The sequence below is a fragment of the Pelobates fuscus genome, chromosome 2, assembly GCF_036172605.1.
Source record: "Pelobates fuscus isolate aPelFus1 chromosome 2, aPelFus1.pri, whole genome shotgun sequence".
Lineage (NCBI taxonomy): Eukaryota > Metazoa > Chordata > Amphibia > Anura > Pelobatidae > Pelobates > Pelobates fuscus.
Genome location: NC_086318.1, coordinates 144,727,933 through 144,747,978, shown reverse-complemented (window position 1 = coordinate 144,747,978; position 20,046 = coordinate 144,727,933). Strand labels below are relative to the sequence as shown.

At 41.3% G+C, this 20,046-nt stretch overlaps 1 protein-coding gene across 4 annotated transcripts in view; it reads left to right on the top strand.

The window, feature by feature from the left end:
* The window catches only part of IL1RAP (interleukin 1 receptor accessory protein), a 280,512-nt gene that overhangs the window by 63,963 nt on the left and 196,503 nt on the right, over nucleotides 1–20,046 (top strand). For 3 of the 4 annotated variants that reach the window (XM_063442790.1, XM_063442791.1, XM_063442793.1), the window contains exon 2: nucleotides 9,183–9,289. The exons of the other annotated variant lie outside the window; for it this stretch is intronic. In XM_063442790.1, the coding sequence (XP_063298860.1) occupies nucleotides 9,195–9,289 (95 nt within the window). In that variant the 5' untranslated portion in view covers nucleotides 9,183–9,194. The remainder of the gene's footprint in view (nucleotides 1–9,182; nucleotides 9,290–20,046) is intronic. 4 annotated transcript variants of the gene reach the window in all.

Sequence of the window (20,046 nt, the reverse complement as noted above, 5' to 3'; positions counted from 1 at the left end):
TGTGGCATGCTCACAACAAGCATTTGGTGTTGTGCAAGATAATCAAGAAGATGTTTGTTGGATGCGGTTTCCGATGCGTTCTTGGGTCTTGGGTGCCTGAAGTGCATCTTTTGTGCATTTTAATGCATTTTCTATTATTGAGTTGTAAGCAGAAGAGACCTGAAGACTAATGGATGGAATTCTTGCTTCTAATCAATAATCGTAGTAGGTTAGGAACACGCTGTAGAGAATATCCCCAAAGATGGCCATTTCATTTGCATCTAAATTGCTCCGACTTTTCCACTTATATGATGGGGCTGATGTATATCATGAAGGAACTTTATTGATGTATAACAATTAGAATGCTCTTGTGACATATGATTACCCACACTGTATAATAAATGCATTCTCAGTATTTATAGACATGTCAGCATTTAACCCACTGATTCTTGCTATGCACATACTTTATTTTAATCAATCCCGTGTGCATCGTCTCTTAAGTAATTATGTAATTTTATAGATAAAACAAATTGCTAATTCTGCCCAAAGTACACCAAACTCCCAAAGCAGATGCTTCTAAAACATTAGAGGGAGAGTAATGCTTAAGCCAGGCCATATTAAGGAAAATTGCACTCCCATTTAAAAAAAAAAAAAAAAAAAAAAAAAAAAAAAATGCTTCCTATAAAACAAGTTTGTATTAACATTTTTTGGAGCGTGTGTACACATAAAATAAGGAAAAAAAAAAAAAAAAAGTTGCCTGCGCACTATCCCAAATCTGTATGCACGTTTAAATAAAAGGTTTTTAGTGCCACTACAGTGCCCATTAAAGTATAAGATCATCTTCCACGTCAATGAAAACCACTAACCATTAACTTTGCTGCTTTCAGCTAAAGGGTAAAATCTCTGAGATAAATAAGGGCACTCTTAGGAACCCCAACACACAACTGCCATGTCATGGTAAATCTCTTTGGTGAGTCCCATATTAGCTGGCAAGCTGAATTGTTGGTATAAGAGATCCTGATTTGTCCTGATTGGGCAGATGAGCTTACACTTTAATGAAGTGATCTGTGTAAAATTGTCCTGTGGTTTTAAGACTGCAATGGGAAACTTTGCTGTTTTTGTAGAAAAGACAATGTTTGCATTGCCGGGTTAAATACCCCTTTCTTTTATGGCTGTCTTACTGTCTTACTTACTTTTGCAAGCCCTCCCCTTCTTACCCAGCACTCATGTTTTGCGACTGTCCAATCACAGAGTTTCCCATGCAGCTAACTGAGCAGTCTCTGCAAAGCAGGTGCTCTGGGGGATTGCTGCCTCTTGTATTCCTGACACTAGAGTCCTGATTTTACTCGCCTTTTCTCCCACGCTGCGCTGGTATTGCTGTAGCTGGCTCTGCCTCCATGGCTGAGATCATCAATCTTGTGCTATCCGATAGGAAAGCATTGGGAGGATAGTGTACATGTGCAGCAAAAACACCATGCTGCACCACTACGCATCTCTGGGGAGAACGTTCTGTAGGTGCTGCACACTGGACTAGGAAGCACCTCTAGTTGCCATGTGAGTGATTGCCGTTAGAGGAGTTACTAGCCAGAAATGTAAACTATGCCTTTTCTCTGAAAAGGTAGTGTTTACAGTGTTAACACTGCAGCGATAGACTATAGACACCAGAACCACTACATTAAGCTGTAATGGGACTAGTGTCCCTTTTTAAGCTCCACTGAGCTAAAATACCAGGAAGTATCAGGACCGGTTGTTGAAAGCCAGGAAGTTATAACCAGGTTACTTTTAGAAGTGGCAATTTCTAGTGTAGTAAAATGGGGGGAGGAGGGAAAGAAAGACATACTCTTAAAAGGACACTATAGTCACCTGAACAACTTTAGCTTAATGAAGCAGTTTTGGTGTATATAACATGCTCATGCCCCTGCAGCCAATCTGCCATTTAGGAGTTAAATCCCTTTGTTTATGAACCCTAGTCACACCTCCCTGCATGTGACTTGCACAGCCTTCCATAAACACTTCCTGTAAAGAGAGCCCGATTTAGGCTCTTTATTGCAAGTTCTGTTTAAGATTTTCTTATCCCCTGCTATGTTAATAGCTTGCTAGACCCTGCAAGAGCCTCCTGTATGTGATTAAAGTTCAATTTAGAGATTGAGATACAATTATTTAACCCCTTCAGGACCGGCCTGTTTTTGCGATGTTTGTACGTTAAGGACCAGAGCAGTTTTAACACTTTTGTGGTGTTTGTGTTTAGCTGTAATTTTCCGCTCTCTCATTTACGGTTCCCATACAAGTTATATATTGTTTTTTTTCAAGACAAGAAGGGCTTTCTTTACATACCAGTATTTATATTATGTCATATATTGTATTTAAAAAAAATAATGAAATATGGTGAAAAATAAAAAAAAAAACATGTTTTTGGACTTTTACTTGAAAAATCTTTTACTTATCTACAAAAGCTAATGAAAAAAACTGCTAAATAGATTCAAAATTTTGTCCCGAGTTTAAAAACACCCAGTGTTTACATGCTTTATTGCTTTTTTTTGCAAGTTATAGGCCTATAAATACAAGTAGGAAATCGCTGTTTCAATATATATATATTTTAAATGTATCAATAGTGACATTGTTACACCGTTATCTGTCATAAATCCCCGAAACACACCTAACATGTACATATTTTTTAAAGTAGACAACCCAGGGTATTTAAAATGGGGTATGTCCAGTCTTTTTTAGTAGCCACCTAGTCACAAACACTGGCCAAAGTTAGCATTTATATTTGTTTGTGTGTTAAAAATGCAAAAACCGCTAACTTTGGCCGGTGTTTGTGACTAAGTGGCTACTAAAAAAGGCTGAACATACCCCATTTGCAATACCTTGGGTTGTCTTCTTTTGTAAATGGTATGCCATCATGGGGCTAATTCTCATTCCTTGGCTACCATACGCTGTCAAAGGCAACCTAACCAATCTGACAAATTTCAATAAAAAAAAAAAAAGTAAAATCAAGCCTTATATTTGACCCTGTAACTTTCACAAACACTATAAAACCTCTACATGTGGGGTACATACTGTTATACTCAGGAGACTTCGCTGAACACAAATATTAGTGTATCAGAACAGTAAAATATATCACAGCAATAATATCCTCAGTGAAAGAGCTGTTTGTGTGTGAAAAATGCAAAAAACTTCACTTTCACTGACAATATCATCGCTGTGATATGTTTTACTGTTTTGAAACACTAATATTTGTGTTCAGCGAAGTCTCCCGAGTAAAACAGTACCCCATGTACAGGATTTAGGGTGTCATAGAAAGTTACAGGGTTAAGCACAGTGCTAGCAAATTAAATTATCTGGACTTTTGGCCTGGGTTGGCAGGCAGGTCCCTCAAATTGCAATCATTAAAATTACTTAATTAGGTAAAAATATTACATAAATATGCACGTAGAATTTTAATATATATACATATTTATATATTTGACGTCTACGTGTATATTTATGAAATTATTAATGTAATTTTGTATGTGGACATATGTATATTTCGTATTATTTTTATTTATTTATTTATACATAGATATATATATCATTACATTCTAAGTGTATTTTGATATAAATATATATATATCAATATCAAAATACTGTTAGAATAAAATTGAATATATATATATAATTTTTTTTTAATTATTAAAAATTATTTTTATTTTTTGTTATTTATTTTTATTAACATATTATTTGTATTTTATAATAATATATATATATATATACCATATATATAGTTATTATATATATTGTATATATTCGTGTGTAATTTAAATATAAGTGTATTTTTATATTAATATACGTATATATAAATATAAAAATACACTTAGTGTGACATTATATATATGATACATATACATATATTATATATATAGATATAATACATGTATATATATCATATATATTTACACATATTATAATTTTTTTTTACACTGATTGTTTTTTTTTTTTTACTTTATTTTATGATTTTACACTTGCAGGGAGACTGCCTGTCAGCACAGACAGTCCCCCTGCAGGCAGATACAAAGACCCCTATTGCGGTCATGTGATCGAGTGATCACATGGCCGCAGGGTCCTGATCTGCCGAGGGGGGACTGCCCGGGCAGACAGGCAGTCCCCCTGGACCGGGAGGAGCACTGATCGCCGCCGTGGGACCGACGGCGATCAGGTAAGTAGCCCAAAACCGTTATGACGGTTCAGGACCGTCAGCGGTCCAAACGCACGTTTTACCGCTGACGGTCCTGAACCGTCAGCGGTCCTGAAGGGGTTAAGGTAAATTACATCTGTTTGAAAGTGAAACCAGTTGTTTTTTTTCATGCAGGTTCTGTCAATCATAGCCAGGGGAGGTGTGGCTAGGGCTGCATAAACAGAAACAAAGGGATTTAACTCCTAAGTGACAGGGAATTGAGCAGTGAAATTGCAGGGGAATGATCTATACACTAAAACTGCTTTATTTAGCTAAAGTAATTTAGGTGACTATAGTGTTCCTTTAATACATAAAGCACTTTAGCTTTCAGAAATGCTTTAGGGGTCTGAGGTGTTCCTTTAACACTTTGAACAGATACAAATTCTGTTGTCTAACTGAATATAGCGATCTCGTTGTTACTGAACAACAAAACCGAATAACCGCTCGATATACCGTATTTAGATCTGATTAAATAGCTGCCTTAGTGACCGCTTCAATTTTGCTAGACTGATTGCTCTAGAAAGGACTTGGTTAACAGTTCAATATATGGGAAGTCTCCAAAGTAAATAAAGAACCTCCTCTTCTTTTATCGAATGAAAGGAAAATCACCAGGAGTATAGAAGTCTGATACTGGGCACCGTGACAATGAGGTTATGTTACCATTTATATTGGACTCCAGAGCCCTTTCCAATTACACTCAAAACTTTCAAAACGGTTTTCCTCCTCCTTTTCTCACATCTTGCAACGCTTCCTGTCTTTGCAATACAGTTAAGAGCCCTTGTGATCAAACCCCTTGTCTTGACAGCCTGTCGTACTACACAAGATTACATTTATGGCTTATAGCAGACTGAGTTTGCTATTTAATATGAACTTACACATTTGGAGGATCTGATGTATTATAATGGACAGATTGAATTTCCCTGTGATACTGCATTGATTTAATGCATTTTTTTTTATTTTTTTTTGTGAAGGCGTTACCAATTATGCAGGAACTAGACTAATCGCTGATGAAATGCAATGCCCAATCTTTAGCATTTTGTGATTCTTGCATTGTGAGTCATCCATTATTTTTTTTCCCCCGTACGTAATAATATTTTGTAGTGCTACTTCCTCTCTGATTGCTTGTCATGTACATTTTTTTTTTTCAGCTTCTTGTCGTACACACCTGTGAGAATTTGCATATTCTGTAAGAATGTTTATTCTGTAAGTAAGATATATGTTTGACTTGTCAAAATGGAAGCTGTCTCCTATACTCTGGATTAGACCTAAAACTTCTATTAATGCTACTGCATTAAATGCTTCATAATTCCTTTAAAATACCTCCTGTATTTGCCACATCAATTCAATATTTTTTTTTTAACTTTGTCAATTTTTATTGAAAGTTTTTGAGGGTACAGAAATGAAAGAGGGGAAGGGGAGCAATGGTTTTGGTAAATAACGACTGTACATTGACATAAAGTTTTTCCACTCATGCATTTTTAACAGTGGTCTAATCAAACAAATAATACATTTTACAGGATTAATCAGGCTTCTTAGTTACAAAAAAAAAAAAACAGTGTTCAGGTGCTATGCTATACCTGTTGAAGGGTATTTAGTCGCATGAGCCTATCCTTGTTGGTAGTGGTTGAATCTTTGTTGTTTTAGCGTACCACTGGAAGGGTTAGGGGGTAACAACTGATGGGGGAATTGGATTAGGGGAGGGGGGCAGGCAGGGGGGGAAAGGGAAAGAGGAGGAGCTCTCCCAGGCATGGGATACTTTGCCATTGCTGTCTTTTTTGCGTTTATTTGGTCATCGCTTTTGTTTGACATTTCTTAATGCCTAGAGGGGCACAACTGTCAGTCTGCGGGCGTGTGCTATTGCCATCTCACTTGGGGGGGTAGATTTGTGTGCTATATGTATTGCTGCCAGTCGTCCCATGCCCGTGACCAGTCCTTCTTAGAGTGGAGTGATTGTCTGGCTGCTAGTTCATAGAGTTTGGTAGTTTCTAAAGTTTGTATACATTCTATGATGGGGGGGTGGTGTGACTGATCTCCAATGTCTGCTAATGACAGCTAGAGCGGCCATAAGTATATAATAAATTAAGTATTCAATTCAATATTTTAATAGTATTTGAGCCATGCTTTACATCTGAATATATTTCCGGCTGTTGAGCAGTGCTATAGCTAGGCTGCAATATACTGCAACTTGAATTTCCATGAAGTTTGCCAGCAGAGAATCAATCAACTTTAAGTTGCTCGCTGTAATGGAGATTCGCTGTAGATTCTCAAATGACCCATAACTCAGATGAAGAATAAAGATCAGTAAGTTATTGTTAAAAACTTGTTTTCTTATTACCTTTTTTGTTTTTTTTAAATTGACTGAACCTTTTCCAAGACACGTGTAAATACCTTCTTAAAGGGTCACTCTAAACACTGCTCATACTCTTGGATCTAAGATGGCTTCGGACAGTAGTCAGTCAGCCAGAACTGTTTTGTGTTGCTTGTGTCTGTTTTGTTGAAACTGTGCATCTATGTCTCTGAGAGAGCTGAGCCACTAAAAACGTATTTGCAGTTGAGGACTCTGTTGCTTCTTGCTCATGACCTGTTTCACATACACACATGTCTGTATACTAATACCAGCTATAGTATGGCTGCTGTCCGTTTACAAACCCATTCCAGTGGGCATATGTGATGAGTTAAATGTTTATCACTAAACTTCTGCTAGACAGAGGTTTATGGGATAAGATCAAAGCAGAATGAGAGACTCCTTATTGGTAACAAGGCTATTCTAGGTGAGGGAGGGGCATGTCTGGTGTGCTACTGTAGTAGCAATAAAACTTGAAGATTCGTTTCATTTATACTTAATTCCATGTTAGAATTTTTACTTGTTTGCATAGTGCATGAAATGGGGCAGTTTTATCTGCTTCCTTTAGTTTTTGTTTAATTTATATATTAAAAACTTCCAGTAATGATGGATTAATTGTGTTGATGTGTATTCTTTTTTTTTAAATTCTTTTTTTTTAAATTGGATTTATTTTTTATAATACACAATTATGGTTTACATTAGTTTATAATAACTAATATTTGTCTCCCTTTTTAAAATGTAAAAAAAAAAATACATCTTTTGGCAATAAAACGGGTTACATAGATTAGGAACTAACAAAACACGTAATCAAGAGACCCTAAGAAAAGATGGTGGTAGACCGAGAGATCCTGATGAGAGAAGGTTAAAATACCGGTTTAATAATTAAACAAAAATATTTTTTAATAAGTACGGTTCCCTCCTAGAATGTTCATAATGCATGATGAAGGTTTTTCTTGTAGGCACTTATAAATTATTGGTAATTAGGAATGTTGAACAAAAGACCTATAAATTATCCTGTATTATATTTTTTTGTCAATTAAGTTATTTATGTCCGACATTCCCAGAGGCTCTTTTTCCTACTAACATAACAAGGATGATGTATGCTGTATAAATTATAATCCCTGTGACAGTTAAATGAAAATTCATTGATGCTGCTTTGCTAGGTTGTATGTATCGTTTTAGCCAGGAAGCTGATGCCATGAATACAAAATATTTCTACTTTCTTAATGCCTACAACAGTAAAGACTGTAAAGTTGTACATTAGAAAGTTGCAACTTTCAACTGATTTTGTCATTGTTTCAGAGTTGGACCTTTATTTTTGCTATTTTTGACTTCTTTTATGAAATTCTGATCTCCATAGTGACAGCATCCCGTAATGGTCCATTCTTTTGTCCAAGTCTTTGCATCTTTTATACAGTGCTATTACACATGGACACATAAAACCTAGTGAGTATGCATATGTAAGGGTTTAAATACCGTTTATCATAACAGTGCATTCAAATTAATTTTACACATATAAGTCTCATTCAAAGGGAATAATAAGTGAATTGATGCACTAAAACATGTAACTTGTTTACAACAGCTTGAGTGAGATGGTACTAGTTCTTACAGTCTGGGGATAATAGGTTGAGTGAGTGGTGGCAGTGGAGAATCTGAAGTTGATGATTGGATCATTTAACGAACCTCATCAAAATACAATTAGAGGAACACTAAAGCAATAGGAATACAAAAGTGTATTCTTAAAACATTTTAGTGTCCATTTAGTTAGATAGCCCCCTCACTCCCATGTCTAGGGACTGTAATATTTTTACTTGTCTTTTTCCAGCCCAGCTTATTTTTCATCCTCCTGCAAAATCATGGAGCAGGCATTCTTGCGGGTGCATCCATTCATTCCCCACATACACATTCTCACACAAAACTGCTTGTTTTCAGTTTTCCTCCTGTTTTCATATTGTGTTTTTTTTTTTTTTTATCTGCTGAAGGGTGGCTTACCTGTGGGTCTTACATGGGATATCTTCTTCACTCCCATGTGGCTTCTGCAGAGGACAGTGCAAGGGTGAAAAGGGAGCTTTCAGCAGAGGCTCTGCCACAATTTTGTAGAAATCTTTACATCTCCCTAACTGGATCACAAAGTACTAGCAGGATCTTTACCAGAGTTGGTTCTCCTGAAGACGTCCTGTATCTATTAAACTATCTGTTTTTTCTTGTAATTTACAATATTGGTGTCTGCAAATGAAACATTTTAGTTATTGCAGTGCATTGTTTTTACTGTTTTATATAACTTCATTAAAGTAAGCCCCAAAATGTTTTTTTTTTTTTTATCAATGCATGCAAATTAGGTTTATTAAAGATGTAAAGTATTTTTTTAATGTACAGTAGAGTGATTTATTTATTATTCTGATTCTCTACCATAAACACTAGAGTATGTCTGTTTAAATATATATCAAGAGATGCTGAAAGCTTTAAACATGTATAGCTAGGAGTAAAGAAAAGATATGGGTGACGTTGAATCTTACAAATATCTCAAGGGGTTTAACAAAGGACAAGAGGATGATCTCTTCTGTTGAAAGAGGATAGATAGCCTACATTCAGTGGAAGGGAAATTTATGGCTAATGCTATTTTATAAATGCCTCTTTTATTTGCAGACCGAGATGTAGATGCATGGGATAATCTTCAAACAGTGGTGGAACGGTAAATGGTTTAAAGTGCACACCAAACATTACATCTTGGAGGAGGAGGAAAGGATTTTCAAGTAAGTATATTTTAATCTATACATTTGCAGGTAATTTTGCCAGCTGATTGTATGCATGAGGTCAATACCTACATCGGGGTATGCAGAGGTGTCAATTTTTTTGTGTTTCCTGCATGTGCCTGAAAGATGAATCAATGCATAACTTTAATATTAAAAAGGGAAAAAAAAAAAAAATTGGGGGGGGGATTCGATTTATCATTGAAATGTATCCAGGCAATCAATTTATCTATTACTTTAATTAAACAGAGGGAGCTCTCATCTCCCGCTTTGTAATTTTGCTACTAAAAGGAAGACAGAGGCAACACATTTCCCATCTCCCAATCATGTCACATTCCTATCCCCTGGCTATGGAATGGGAGTATAGCTTGAATATGGGGTCCAGGCTGCTCCTTTGCCCCTCTGGATGTGGTGGGGGGCATTTACAATTTAAATGGGAAAAGAGTGGCAAGCAGCTGCCTTTTTCATGCTGTTCTTTCCACTCCTTTCCACTCCTCATACCCTGAACATTGTTTAGTGTTGCCTACATGTCACTCATCCATTGCTCTGTAGGAAGGGCAGGCAGCAATGCTGCTTTTCAAAGTTTAAATGCCCCACTAGTATGGACAGGGCCGGTGCAAGGAATTTTGGGTACATAGGCGAAGATGTATTCCCCCCCCTCCCCCCCCAAATAACATCTTCATCCATGTGCCTCTTAACCAGCCCCTCTCCCCGTCCATTATTGGTCCCCTCCCTTCCCCATCCCTTAGTGTTCTTCTGACAGTCACACACACTCAATGACAAACACACAGACTCACTGATGTGACACACACTCATTCATTGACACACATGCACTGATTGACACTCAATGACAGACACACTGATAGTCAGACACAGACTCAATGACAAAGATACTCTCACTGATTTGACAGACACTCACACACACTGAGAGACACACACATACACTGACACACTCATGCACTCACATGCAATACTCATACAATCACTCACAGACAGTCATATAATCACTCACAGACACACACTCACACACATGCACTCACACACACTCACACACTCCCTCACATACTCATACACAGTCACTCACTGACTCTGACACTCTCTGACACTCTGACACTCTCTCAGACACTCTGACACTCTCTCAGACACTCTGACACTCTCTCAGACACTCTGACACTCTCTCAGACACTCTGACACTCTCTCAGACACTCTGACACTCTCTCAGACACTCTGACACTCTCTCAGACACTCTGACACTCTCTCAGACACTCTGACACTCTCTCAGACACTCTGACACTCTCTCAGACACTCTGACACTCTCTCAGACACTCTGACACTCTCTCAGACACTCTGACACTCTCTCAGACACTCTGACACTCTCTCAGACACACACTCAGACTCACAGACACAGACTCACAGACACAGACACAGACACTCACACAGACACACACTCACTCGCACTCGCACACATCACTAATTATTTTAATAAACATTTTCCACCCAGCCTCCCTACCTGGAGAGCTGGTGTGGATGAGGAGTCATTCCCTGGGGTCCAGTGTGGCTGCTGGGCGGCGTGCGGCAGTGCTGTGATCAGACGGCGAGGGAGCTCTAATCTCACCGCTCTGCTCCCTCACGCGCTGTCTGCTGATACCGCGGGCTCCCGCGGCATCAGCAGACAGCGTGCGAGGGAGCAGAGGGGTGAGATTAGAGCTCCCTCGCCGTCTGATCACAGCACAGCCACGCCGGGGTCGAGATGGTGGCCTGGCAGGAGGGAGAGCTTCCCTCCTGCCGGTCACGGAAATCTTGCGCCCCCGGAGCCGGTGCACCCTAAGGCGGCCGCCTATGCCGCCTTATGGACGCGCCGGCCCTGAGTATGGAGCCCTATGACTCCATAAAGGATCTCTATAGTGTCATGAAAACAAACCCGTTTTCCTGACACTATAGTGCCCTAAGGGTGCCCCCACCCTCAGGTTCCCCATCCCTTGGCGCTGAAGGGGTTAAAACCCCTTCAGCCGCTTACTTTAATCCAGCGCCGGGCTCCCTCGGCACTGGTGACCTCTCCTCCCCTCCAACGTTAGCTCCCGAGTGGAGTGAAACGCGCATGCACGGCAAGTGCCGCGCGCGCATTCAAACCGTCCATAGGAAAGCCCTTCTCAATGCTTTCCTATGGACGTTCTGCACGCTGGATGAGAATTTCACATCGAGCGTCGCAGATGCGCCTCTAGCGGCTGTCAGGAAGACAGTCACTAGAGGTTGGATTAACCCTGCAATGTAAACATGGCAGTTTCTCATAGCAGTTTCTCCTTATCCACCAGCAAAGAGTTAAACAAATAAAATCAATTTTTCCCAATTTCATGAATCAACAAAACTACTTTATGAAATTTGGATCATGCGAATCTAGTTTTAATTTTGAATGAGATGAATTTTATTCTTACTTCAAGGGTATAAAATACAGGACAAAAAAGGATTGGTAAAAGACAGGGCCACAACGTCAACAGCATTGGACACCAAGTTAAAAACCTAAATTGTGAGACAGGGATTCCAAATCAGGATTGTCCCACTAGATTGAGGGCAGCTATGAGATATGCTTTAAATATCAGCCCATGTCATCCTGTATGCCCAATTGAACCCAATATATATTTGTGAGACACTTCAAGGTGGAATTGGATGCAATTTTTTATTTTTTTGTATTTGTTATGAAAGGCATTTTTTTTTTTTTTAAATATAGATTTTTTTTGTTTCAAATGTGTGAATCCTCACTTTTTTCAGATTATTTGCTAACTTTGATGGCATTACAAAAATTTAACTTATTTTATTTATAGTGCCCCTTTTAACTTCCATCTACTTAAATGGGTATATTATCATAACTTTATCAACGTGAAACAATCAGAAGTAAGATTAGTCTACTAATTGTATGTACAACATCTCTATAAAAAGTAAAAAAAAAAAAAAAAAAAAAAAATACAAAAGTAAAGAAAAGACTGTAAAATTAAGGATAAACCTTCATCTCCCATCAAGAGAGAATGCATAAAATTGGTAGACAAATGATGTGCAACGGAAAGAAAAAATAACTCTGAGCACGGATTTAAAAATCCCCCCAAAAATAGGCATTGGGGGTGCAGAACACAGAAAAAAAGAATATTGGGAAGGTGTGGTGTGTGTCTCCACTGAAAAGGGGGCAGGGCCAGATAGGGTGTGTTTTGTAATCATCAATGACAAGCACGCCCCATCACATAGTGAGCATGTTGGTTAAATGCTGTTCCAGGGCAGACCATGCGCAGAACTCTGCTGAAGAGCTCTAGCATGAGAAAAAGACCCTGTATTTGTTCTGCACAGCGCAAGCAAATTTAATAACATGCTTGTGCTGTGTTCCGGGACGTATTAGCCGTGAGGCAAACAAGGCATTTTCCAGGGGGCGGCAAAAAAAGCCACCCCCAAATGCCCAGGGCAAATGCCTTGTTAGCCTTGCGGCTAATCAACATGCCGATCGGGCTGATGGGCGGGACGACTGGCAAGGGAGCACTTCTCCTGAGCTCTCTGCTCAGCTCCCTCGCGCGCCGCCCGCAGAGTGAGGCTGGGAGCCGGAATATGACGTCATATTCTGGCTCCGCCTCCCAGCCTTGCTCTGCGGGCGGCGCGCGAGGGAGCTGAGCAGAGAGCTCAGGGGAAGTGCTCCCTCGCCAGCCTCCCGCCCAGCAGCCACTGGACCACCAGGGAATAGGAGAACACCCCCCCCCCCCAGCATTCCCAAAGGTAAGGAGGCTGGGGGGGGTTACATAAAAAAAAAAAAGAGATGTGAGTGAGTGTGTGTGTGTCTGTTAGTGTGTGTGTGTGTGTGTCTGACTGTGTGTGTCAGTGTGTGTGTTTCTGTTAGCTAGTGTATGCGTATCTGTCAGTGAGTGTGTGTGTGTGTGTGTGTGTGTGTGTATTTAGAAGGCGGGGCAGGGGGGAAGGCTTGGATGGGGGGGGGGGGGTCTGAGTTTTGTCACAAAACCAAGATACACCACTGGCTGTGTTTGCTTGAAATTTGTCTCTGGTGTCTCCATAGATGGGATACCAGGAGACAAAAATGCCAGGAAAGAGTATTGTGGTGTGTGTGTGTGGGGAGGGGGGGGGGGGGGGCGAATATGTAGTGTGTGTGTGTGTGTGAGGGTGCTATGTGCCTGTGAGGGTGCAGTGTGTGCTGAGATCTACCCTGCCCGCCTCGGCCCATGGCCACCGCGGCCCACCGGACAATTGCCGGGTGTGCCCGATGGCCAGTCCGGGTCTGATCATAACTGTGGCAACTGCAAAAAATACCAGAGTTCTGCCGGGCGTCCATATGGTGGCACAGGCTGCTGCCTTAGGGCCCCAGAGCAGGGGGGCGCAAAAATCCGAATCCCCCTTCCTCTGGTTGCGGACTCGGATTTTTCAAATTACCTCTCTCCCTGCAGCCAGTGGAGTCGGCCGGCCTCTCCTGATGATGTCAGGAGGAGGGGGTGTGACTTTCACTGCTCTTCACCCAGGACCGCTGGGGAGTCTGGGAGAACAGCAGAGAAAGTCAAGCACCCTCCTCCTGGCATCATAAGGAGAGGTAGGCTGACTTCCCTGGCTGCACCACTCCCTGGCCCAAGGTAAGTCTCAGGGAGGGGGGAGAATACATTTTTTATGTTTGTTTTATTAGTCTACCTTTTTAAGCAGCCCTTCCTCTGTCCCTGTCCTCCCCCCCCCTCTCTGTCCCTGTCCTCCCCCCCCCCTCTCTGTCCCTGTCCTCCCCCGCCCTCTCTGTCCCTGTCCTCCCCCGCCCTCTCTGTCCCTGTCCTCCCCCCCCTCTCTGTCCCTGTCCTCCCCCCCCTCTCTGTCCCTGTCCTCCCCCCCCTCTCTGTCCCTGTCCTCCCCCCCTCTCTGTCCCTGTCCTCCCCCCCTCTCTGTCCCTGTCCTCCCCCCCTCTCTGTCCCTGTCCTCCCCCCCTCTCTGTCCCTGTCGTCCCCCCCTGTTCTCCCCCCCTCTCTGTCCCTGTCCTCCCCCCCTCTCTGTCCCTGTCCTCCCCCCTCTCTGTCCCTGTCCTCCCCCCCTCTCTGTCCCTGTCCTCCCCCCCTCTCTGTCCCTGTCCTCCCCCCCTCTCTGTCCCTGTCCTCCCCCCCTCTCTGTCCCTGTCCTCCCCCCCTCTCTGTCCCTGTCCTCCCCCCCTCTCTGTCCCTGTCCTCCCCCCTCTCTGTCCCTGTCCTCCCCCCTCTCTGTCCCTGTCCTCCCCCCTCTCTGTCCCTGTCCTCCCCCCTCTCTGTCCCTGTCCTCCCCCCTCTCTGTCCCTGTCCTCCCCCCCTCTCTGTCCCTGTCCTCCCCCCTCTCTGTCCCTGTCCTCCCCCCTCTCTGTCCCTGTCCTCCCCCCCTCTCTGTCCCTGTCCTCCCCCCCTCTCTGTCCCTGTCCTCCCCCCCCTCTCTGTCCCTGTCCTCCCCCCCCTCTGTCCCTGTCCTCCCCCCCCCCTCTGTCCCTGTCCTCCCCCCCCCTCTGTCCCTGTCCTCCCCCCCCTCTGTCCCTGTCCTCCCCCCCCTCTGTCCCTGTCCTCCCCCCCCCCTCTCTGTCCCTGTCCTCCCCCCCTCTATGTCCCTGTCCTCCCCCTCTCTGTCCCTGTCCTCCCCCCTCTCTGTCCCTGTCCTCCCCCCTCTCTGTCCCTGTCCTCCCCCCTCTCTGTCCCTGTCCTCCCCCCTCTCTGTCCCTGTCCTCCCCCCTCTCTGTCCCTGTCCTCCCCCCTCTCTGTCCCTGTCCTCCCCCCTCTCTGTCCCTGTCCTCCCCCCTCTCTGTCCCTGTCCTCCCCCCTCTCTGTCCCTGTCCTCCCCCCTCTCTGTCCCTGTCCCCCCCTATGTCCCTGTCCCCCCCCTCTGTCCCTGTCCTGCCCCCCTCCCTCTCTGTTCCTGTCTTCCCGTCTCTCTCCCCCCCCCCCCAATCCCTGTAAAAAAAAATTGCGGGTGTTTTTTACATTTGGGAAAGGGGGGTAGGGGTGCCACACCCAGCATCCGCCCCGGGTGCCAAATGCTCTAGGTATGCCTTTGCCTGTGTCTGTATCATATAAGCCTGTGTATTTATGTATGCCTGTGTCTGTATGACAGTGTCTGAATGTCTCTGTGTGCACCTGTATGTGTAGATTGTATGTGCCTGTATTTGTTTGTATGCCTGCATATCTCTGTGACGGAGTGCTTGTATGGTTTTGTGTTGCTATATATCTATGTCTATATTGCATAAGAGACACACAGGGTTTAAGACATAGTTAATGTAGCCAAAAAATCCTTGCACCAGCCCTAGCCAGATCTCTGCATTATGGGAAAACTCTACATTAATGGAAGAGTTTATGAAAATTAATGAAGTATGGTTGGCATTCTATTTTCATTTAATAGTTGTATGTCTATCAGTTTTATGGACACAGAGTACAATTGATTGGTGAAGCATTCACTGCAGTGGCAATCTTGAAAATGCAAGCAGAATAGTCAGGTGAATATACGTTTATCATCTATACATTTGATGAAATGTAAAAGTATTTAGTTCACGGGTTCCCAAAAGGTAGATGCTTTGACGGTCTTTAGAATGGCAATGCATTATGGAATTTTGCACCATTATTATTATTTTATTATTTATATAGCGCCAGCAAATTCCGTAGCGCTTTACAATGGGTGGGCCAACAAACACGTAATTGTAACCAAGACAAATGGACACACAGGAACAGAGGGGTTGAGGGTCCTTCTCAATGAGCTTACATGCTAGTGGTACATACCTGAAGGGCAATTTGTAATCCGTGTACTTTGTGGATGAGCGTTGTGAAGATGCTACTGGGAATTAGAGAAAATTATGTGGATGTAAATTGTTCTCAGATATAAATAAGGTTTGAGTACGTTTTTATGTAGAGTCAAAGGAAAAGCAATTAGAAAAACCATGGATGGCTCTTGTTAAAAATCATATATGGTGTAATTGCTTATAATAATAATACATCTGGTAACTTTGGCTGTAAATACTTTTTTTTTTTTTTTCTCAGCAGAAAATTTGAGTATTAACAAAGATTGATATTGCTGAAGTGCTGTACCATAAACAGAAAGGTTAGTAACATCTCGCAGAACATAAAATAGCTTTTGAAAGGTCACAGCAACACAAGCTCCCTGTGTGTGTGCGCGTATGTGTTAAAACAAAGTATGTGCTGCTGCAGTTCTAAATGCGGACTGCATCTTTGTTATTTATTGAACTATCTGACAGTGTAATATATACTTACTTGGATTTCTGGTGCTGACTCACTCTTATCCAAGCCAGTCCATTCATAATGTTGTACTTTTAAGCCAAGCATGTATATAGGCACCTTTTCAGTTCTTTACTTGTAAAACACTCCAAGGAAACATATTAACTTAGCAACACAATTAATGTTTTCAGTTATGTGCCAGGGCCTTGCACTAAATAAAACCAACTTTTTTTTTTTTTTTATTATTATCTCTGTCATTGCGTCTTTGGAGTTTTTACTTAGTTGTGCTTAGTTTTCAATAGCACATTCTAGAACCTTTCTTGAGAATAGTGTTTCAAAATGGAAGAGTTAGGTCAATTACAAATAGTTGGAGAGCAGCATTGGTCATGTAAGGGTTTTGGAGAGTCCACTGCACCCAGGCAGCACATTTTCCTTCCCTCTGTCCTTTAGTTCTTCTTTTTCTATTAATCCCTCCCTCTTAAAACAAGCATCATTCTGGGAACATTAATATACTCTACTCCCTCACAAATAAAAAAAGTCAACCACCGACTGTCTTGCACAGAGTGTCTTCAGCATTAGTTTCTGCAATCACCTCCACAAATGTACTCTTAGACAGGCAATGAGTATCCTGGTGTTAGGCCATATCCCAACATCTGCTGCATCTCCTCTATCCCACCTCACTACCTGACAAAGGTGAGCAGCAGTGAAGTAGAGACTGCATAATAATTGGTGACCGTTTGCATGTCTGTGAGTGATGCCTTTGTTTGTTGATGGTGAGTAATATATGGTACTATACCGGTGTGGCCTGTTCTATGTTCATATCATCTGTGTGTAATTATGTATGTCTATATTTGACAGCGTAATGGCTAGCCCTGTTGATCAATTTCTAATGCTCAATATAGAAAATTTGGGAAATAAAGATTGTCTATTTGTAAAAGGTTTTGGTGGAGAGAATTCTCTGCCGCCTGTATCCCTGCTAGCAGTTACCTTTTTTTGTTTTGTGGGGTCTATATATACCATTTGTGTCTGTGGTGTAAGAATACCACATACATAACTAGGACTGATATATATATAATGTGTGGAACTGTAGTGGGATGCTAAACTACTTTGCACGTAAACCCCTGAAAGACTGTTTGTAGGATGCATTGGGCTTCATTTACCAGAATGCGAGAATTCTGATTGGTGGAGTCTCTTCCTGGTCTGTTAGCTGCTGACTATTGCTGTGCAAATGCAGTAACACTGGGAAATTTTAAAGGAAGATTCCAAGCACTGTAACCCCTACATCCCACTGTAAGTTGGGATAGAGAGATTTTTTTTCATTGTGTTTGTAGATTGTGTACATTTAAATACAAATTGACAAAAAAACACTTATTAAATACTATTTATCATTGCTGATATTTCCAGATACTTGATCCCTCTTTTTATCAATTTTTTTTCTTTTGTCACTAAAATCTGATATTAACATAGATTTCTCATGCCCTTCGATAAGCGAAGTGGTCATTATGCCCATATTCATGACCTCCCTTGTACTCTTGTTCACGAATATGCAGTTCAACCAATTGTAATCTTTCTTCAAAAGAAAATGTGAGCCGTGCACAGAAATGAATGGAAGCCAGCTACGGTGGCTTTTGAGACAGAGAGCGCCAAACATGCGTAAGATTCCTGGTCTCCCAGTTCATTTAGATGTAACTGGTGGTGGTAAGGGGATGGTTGGAATTAGATTGCATTTTTATTTGATTATATACAGAAATGGAAAATGTTAAAATCTTATTGCATCATATCTTTTAATATCTGAACATTTTCCTGTTAATACTTTTTATAATATCTATTTTGGTCAATAAATATATTCATTGTCTCTCAACTCATCCATATCCTTATAATTTATTTATGCAGAGCCTACACAGATTGTAGAGCCGGATACATTGAGTAAAGCATATATTAATGTCAAAACTTAGTTTGACAGAAAGAAACAAAACTACACAGCTGAGGTTTGAAGCACTCTGCCTGCAATCGTACTTACATGCTTATATTCTATTATTTTTCCCTTCTTCTTTAACTCCTTTCCTTTGTCGCTCTGCAATTCCCCTCTTTGTGTCTAACATTTTCCTTACAATACCGTGAGTGCAGGTCTGATTACAAGTGCATCTGACATTTCTAGATGTAAAAAATGTAATACATGTACATGACAAAGGTGCATGTTTTCCGTTTTCCTGTGTCCTTCAGCAGCGATCACATTACCTAAAACTGATCTTCCATTTTTGGCAAGTGGCAGTCGAGACGTGGATCGTTTGGCTTGTATAAGGGGCATCATACCCTGACACGTGTTGCTAACCAATCATATCTTTAAAATTTGCAGTTATCAGTAGAGTAATGTGTTGCACTCATTCACTATGGATTAACAATTTAATGTTACATAGTGTGCTGGGTAGAAAGACCAAGGCATGCTTCACATAACAGAAATAGGAGCATATTCCATGCAAAACCATAATAAAGGGGCTTGCCGTTCATGTCCTGGCAAGCTGACACGCAAGCAACCAAGCCGGTGCAAATGGGCCCCTATGAATTGTGCCCTTTTAGTATTTTTAATGGCCATTTAAGCCACACTGTAATGGTTAGTCCAAGCACTATGACCTCATCATCTGTGATTTGAAACAGCCATGGTGCCTGAAGTCTATACGTGCAGCTTTTTCTATGAAACACTCAACATATAGATTTTTAAAAGGACACTGCAGACCACTAAAGCACGTCTGCTTACTGACGTGCTTTATGTGTGAAGAGTATGTCTGTTTTATTTTCAAGTTTTGTCCCTGTTACTTCCTGGTTTGATTGGCTAAGTGTAGCTAAACTCAAGAGGCAGCAATTGCTCAGAGCACCTGTCTTGCAAATACTTCTGCATTGGGAAGTCTGGGCTGGGTTAGAAGGTGAGGGCTGCAGTGGCTTCAGGCAAGAGATTTTAGATATAGCCATGACCATAAAAAATGAATCATTGAATTAAAAAAATTGGAAAAGATAAGTCAAAAGTGGTTTGCTATAACTCCGTAATTTAGTGGAAATAATAGCACTGTAAGCTGCGATGTACAGAAGAAATATATAGAAATATATAGACGGAAAAAAGTAACACTTATCCACTCACTACTTAACCAGGGAGGAAGAGATGAATCAAAGTAGCAAATTACTCAGCAGAGCAAGGTGGAGCCCTCCAGGGTAAAGATAATGAAAGACTGATTTTTCCCTACTCTGCTGTGCCTTCGAGGGCACCCCTTAAAAAAAAAAAAAAAAAAACACTATTCCCCCCACCTCCTCTCTGGAGCAAAGACTGAAAGTCCTAGTTGCTGAACTACAACTCCCATGATTCTTTGCTTTACATAGATAGCCAGAGAATCATGAGAGTTGTAGTTCAGCAACATCTGGGGGGCCGGAGTTTGAGGACCCATGTCCTAGTGAGAACAGAGAAGCTATAAAGACATCTCGTAGGTAAAGTTGACTAAAAAGAACAACAAAAAGAACAAAAAGAAAATGGAAAAAATATATATATATATATATATATATATATATATATATATA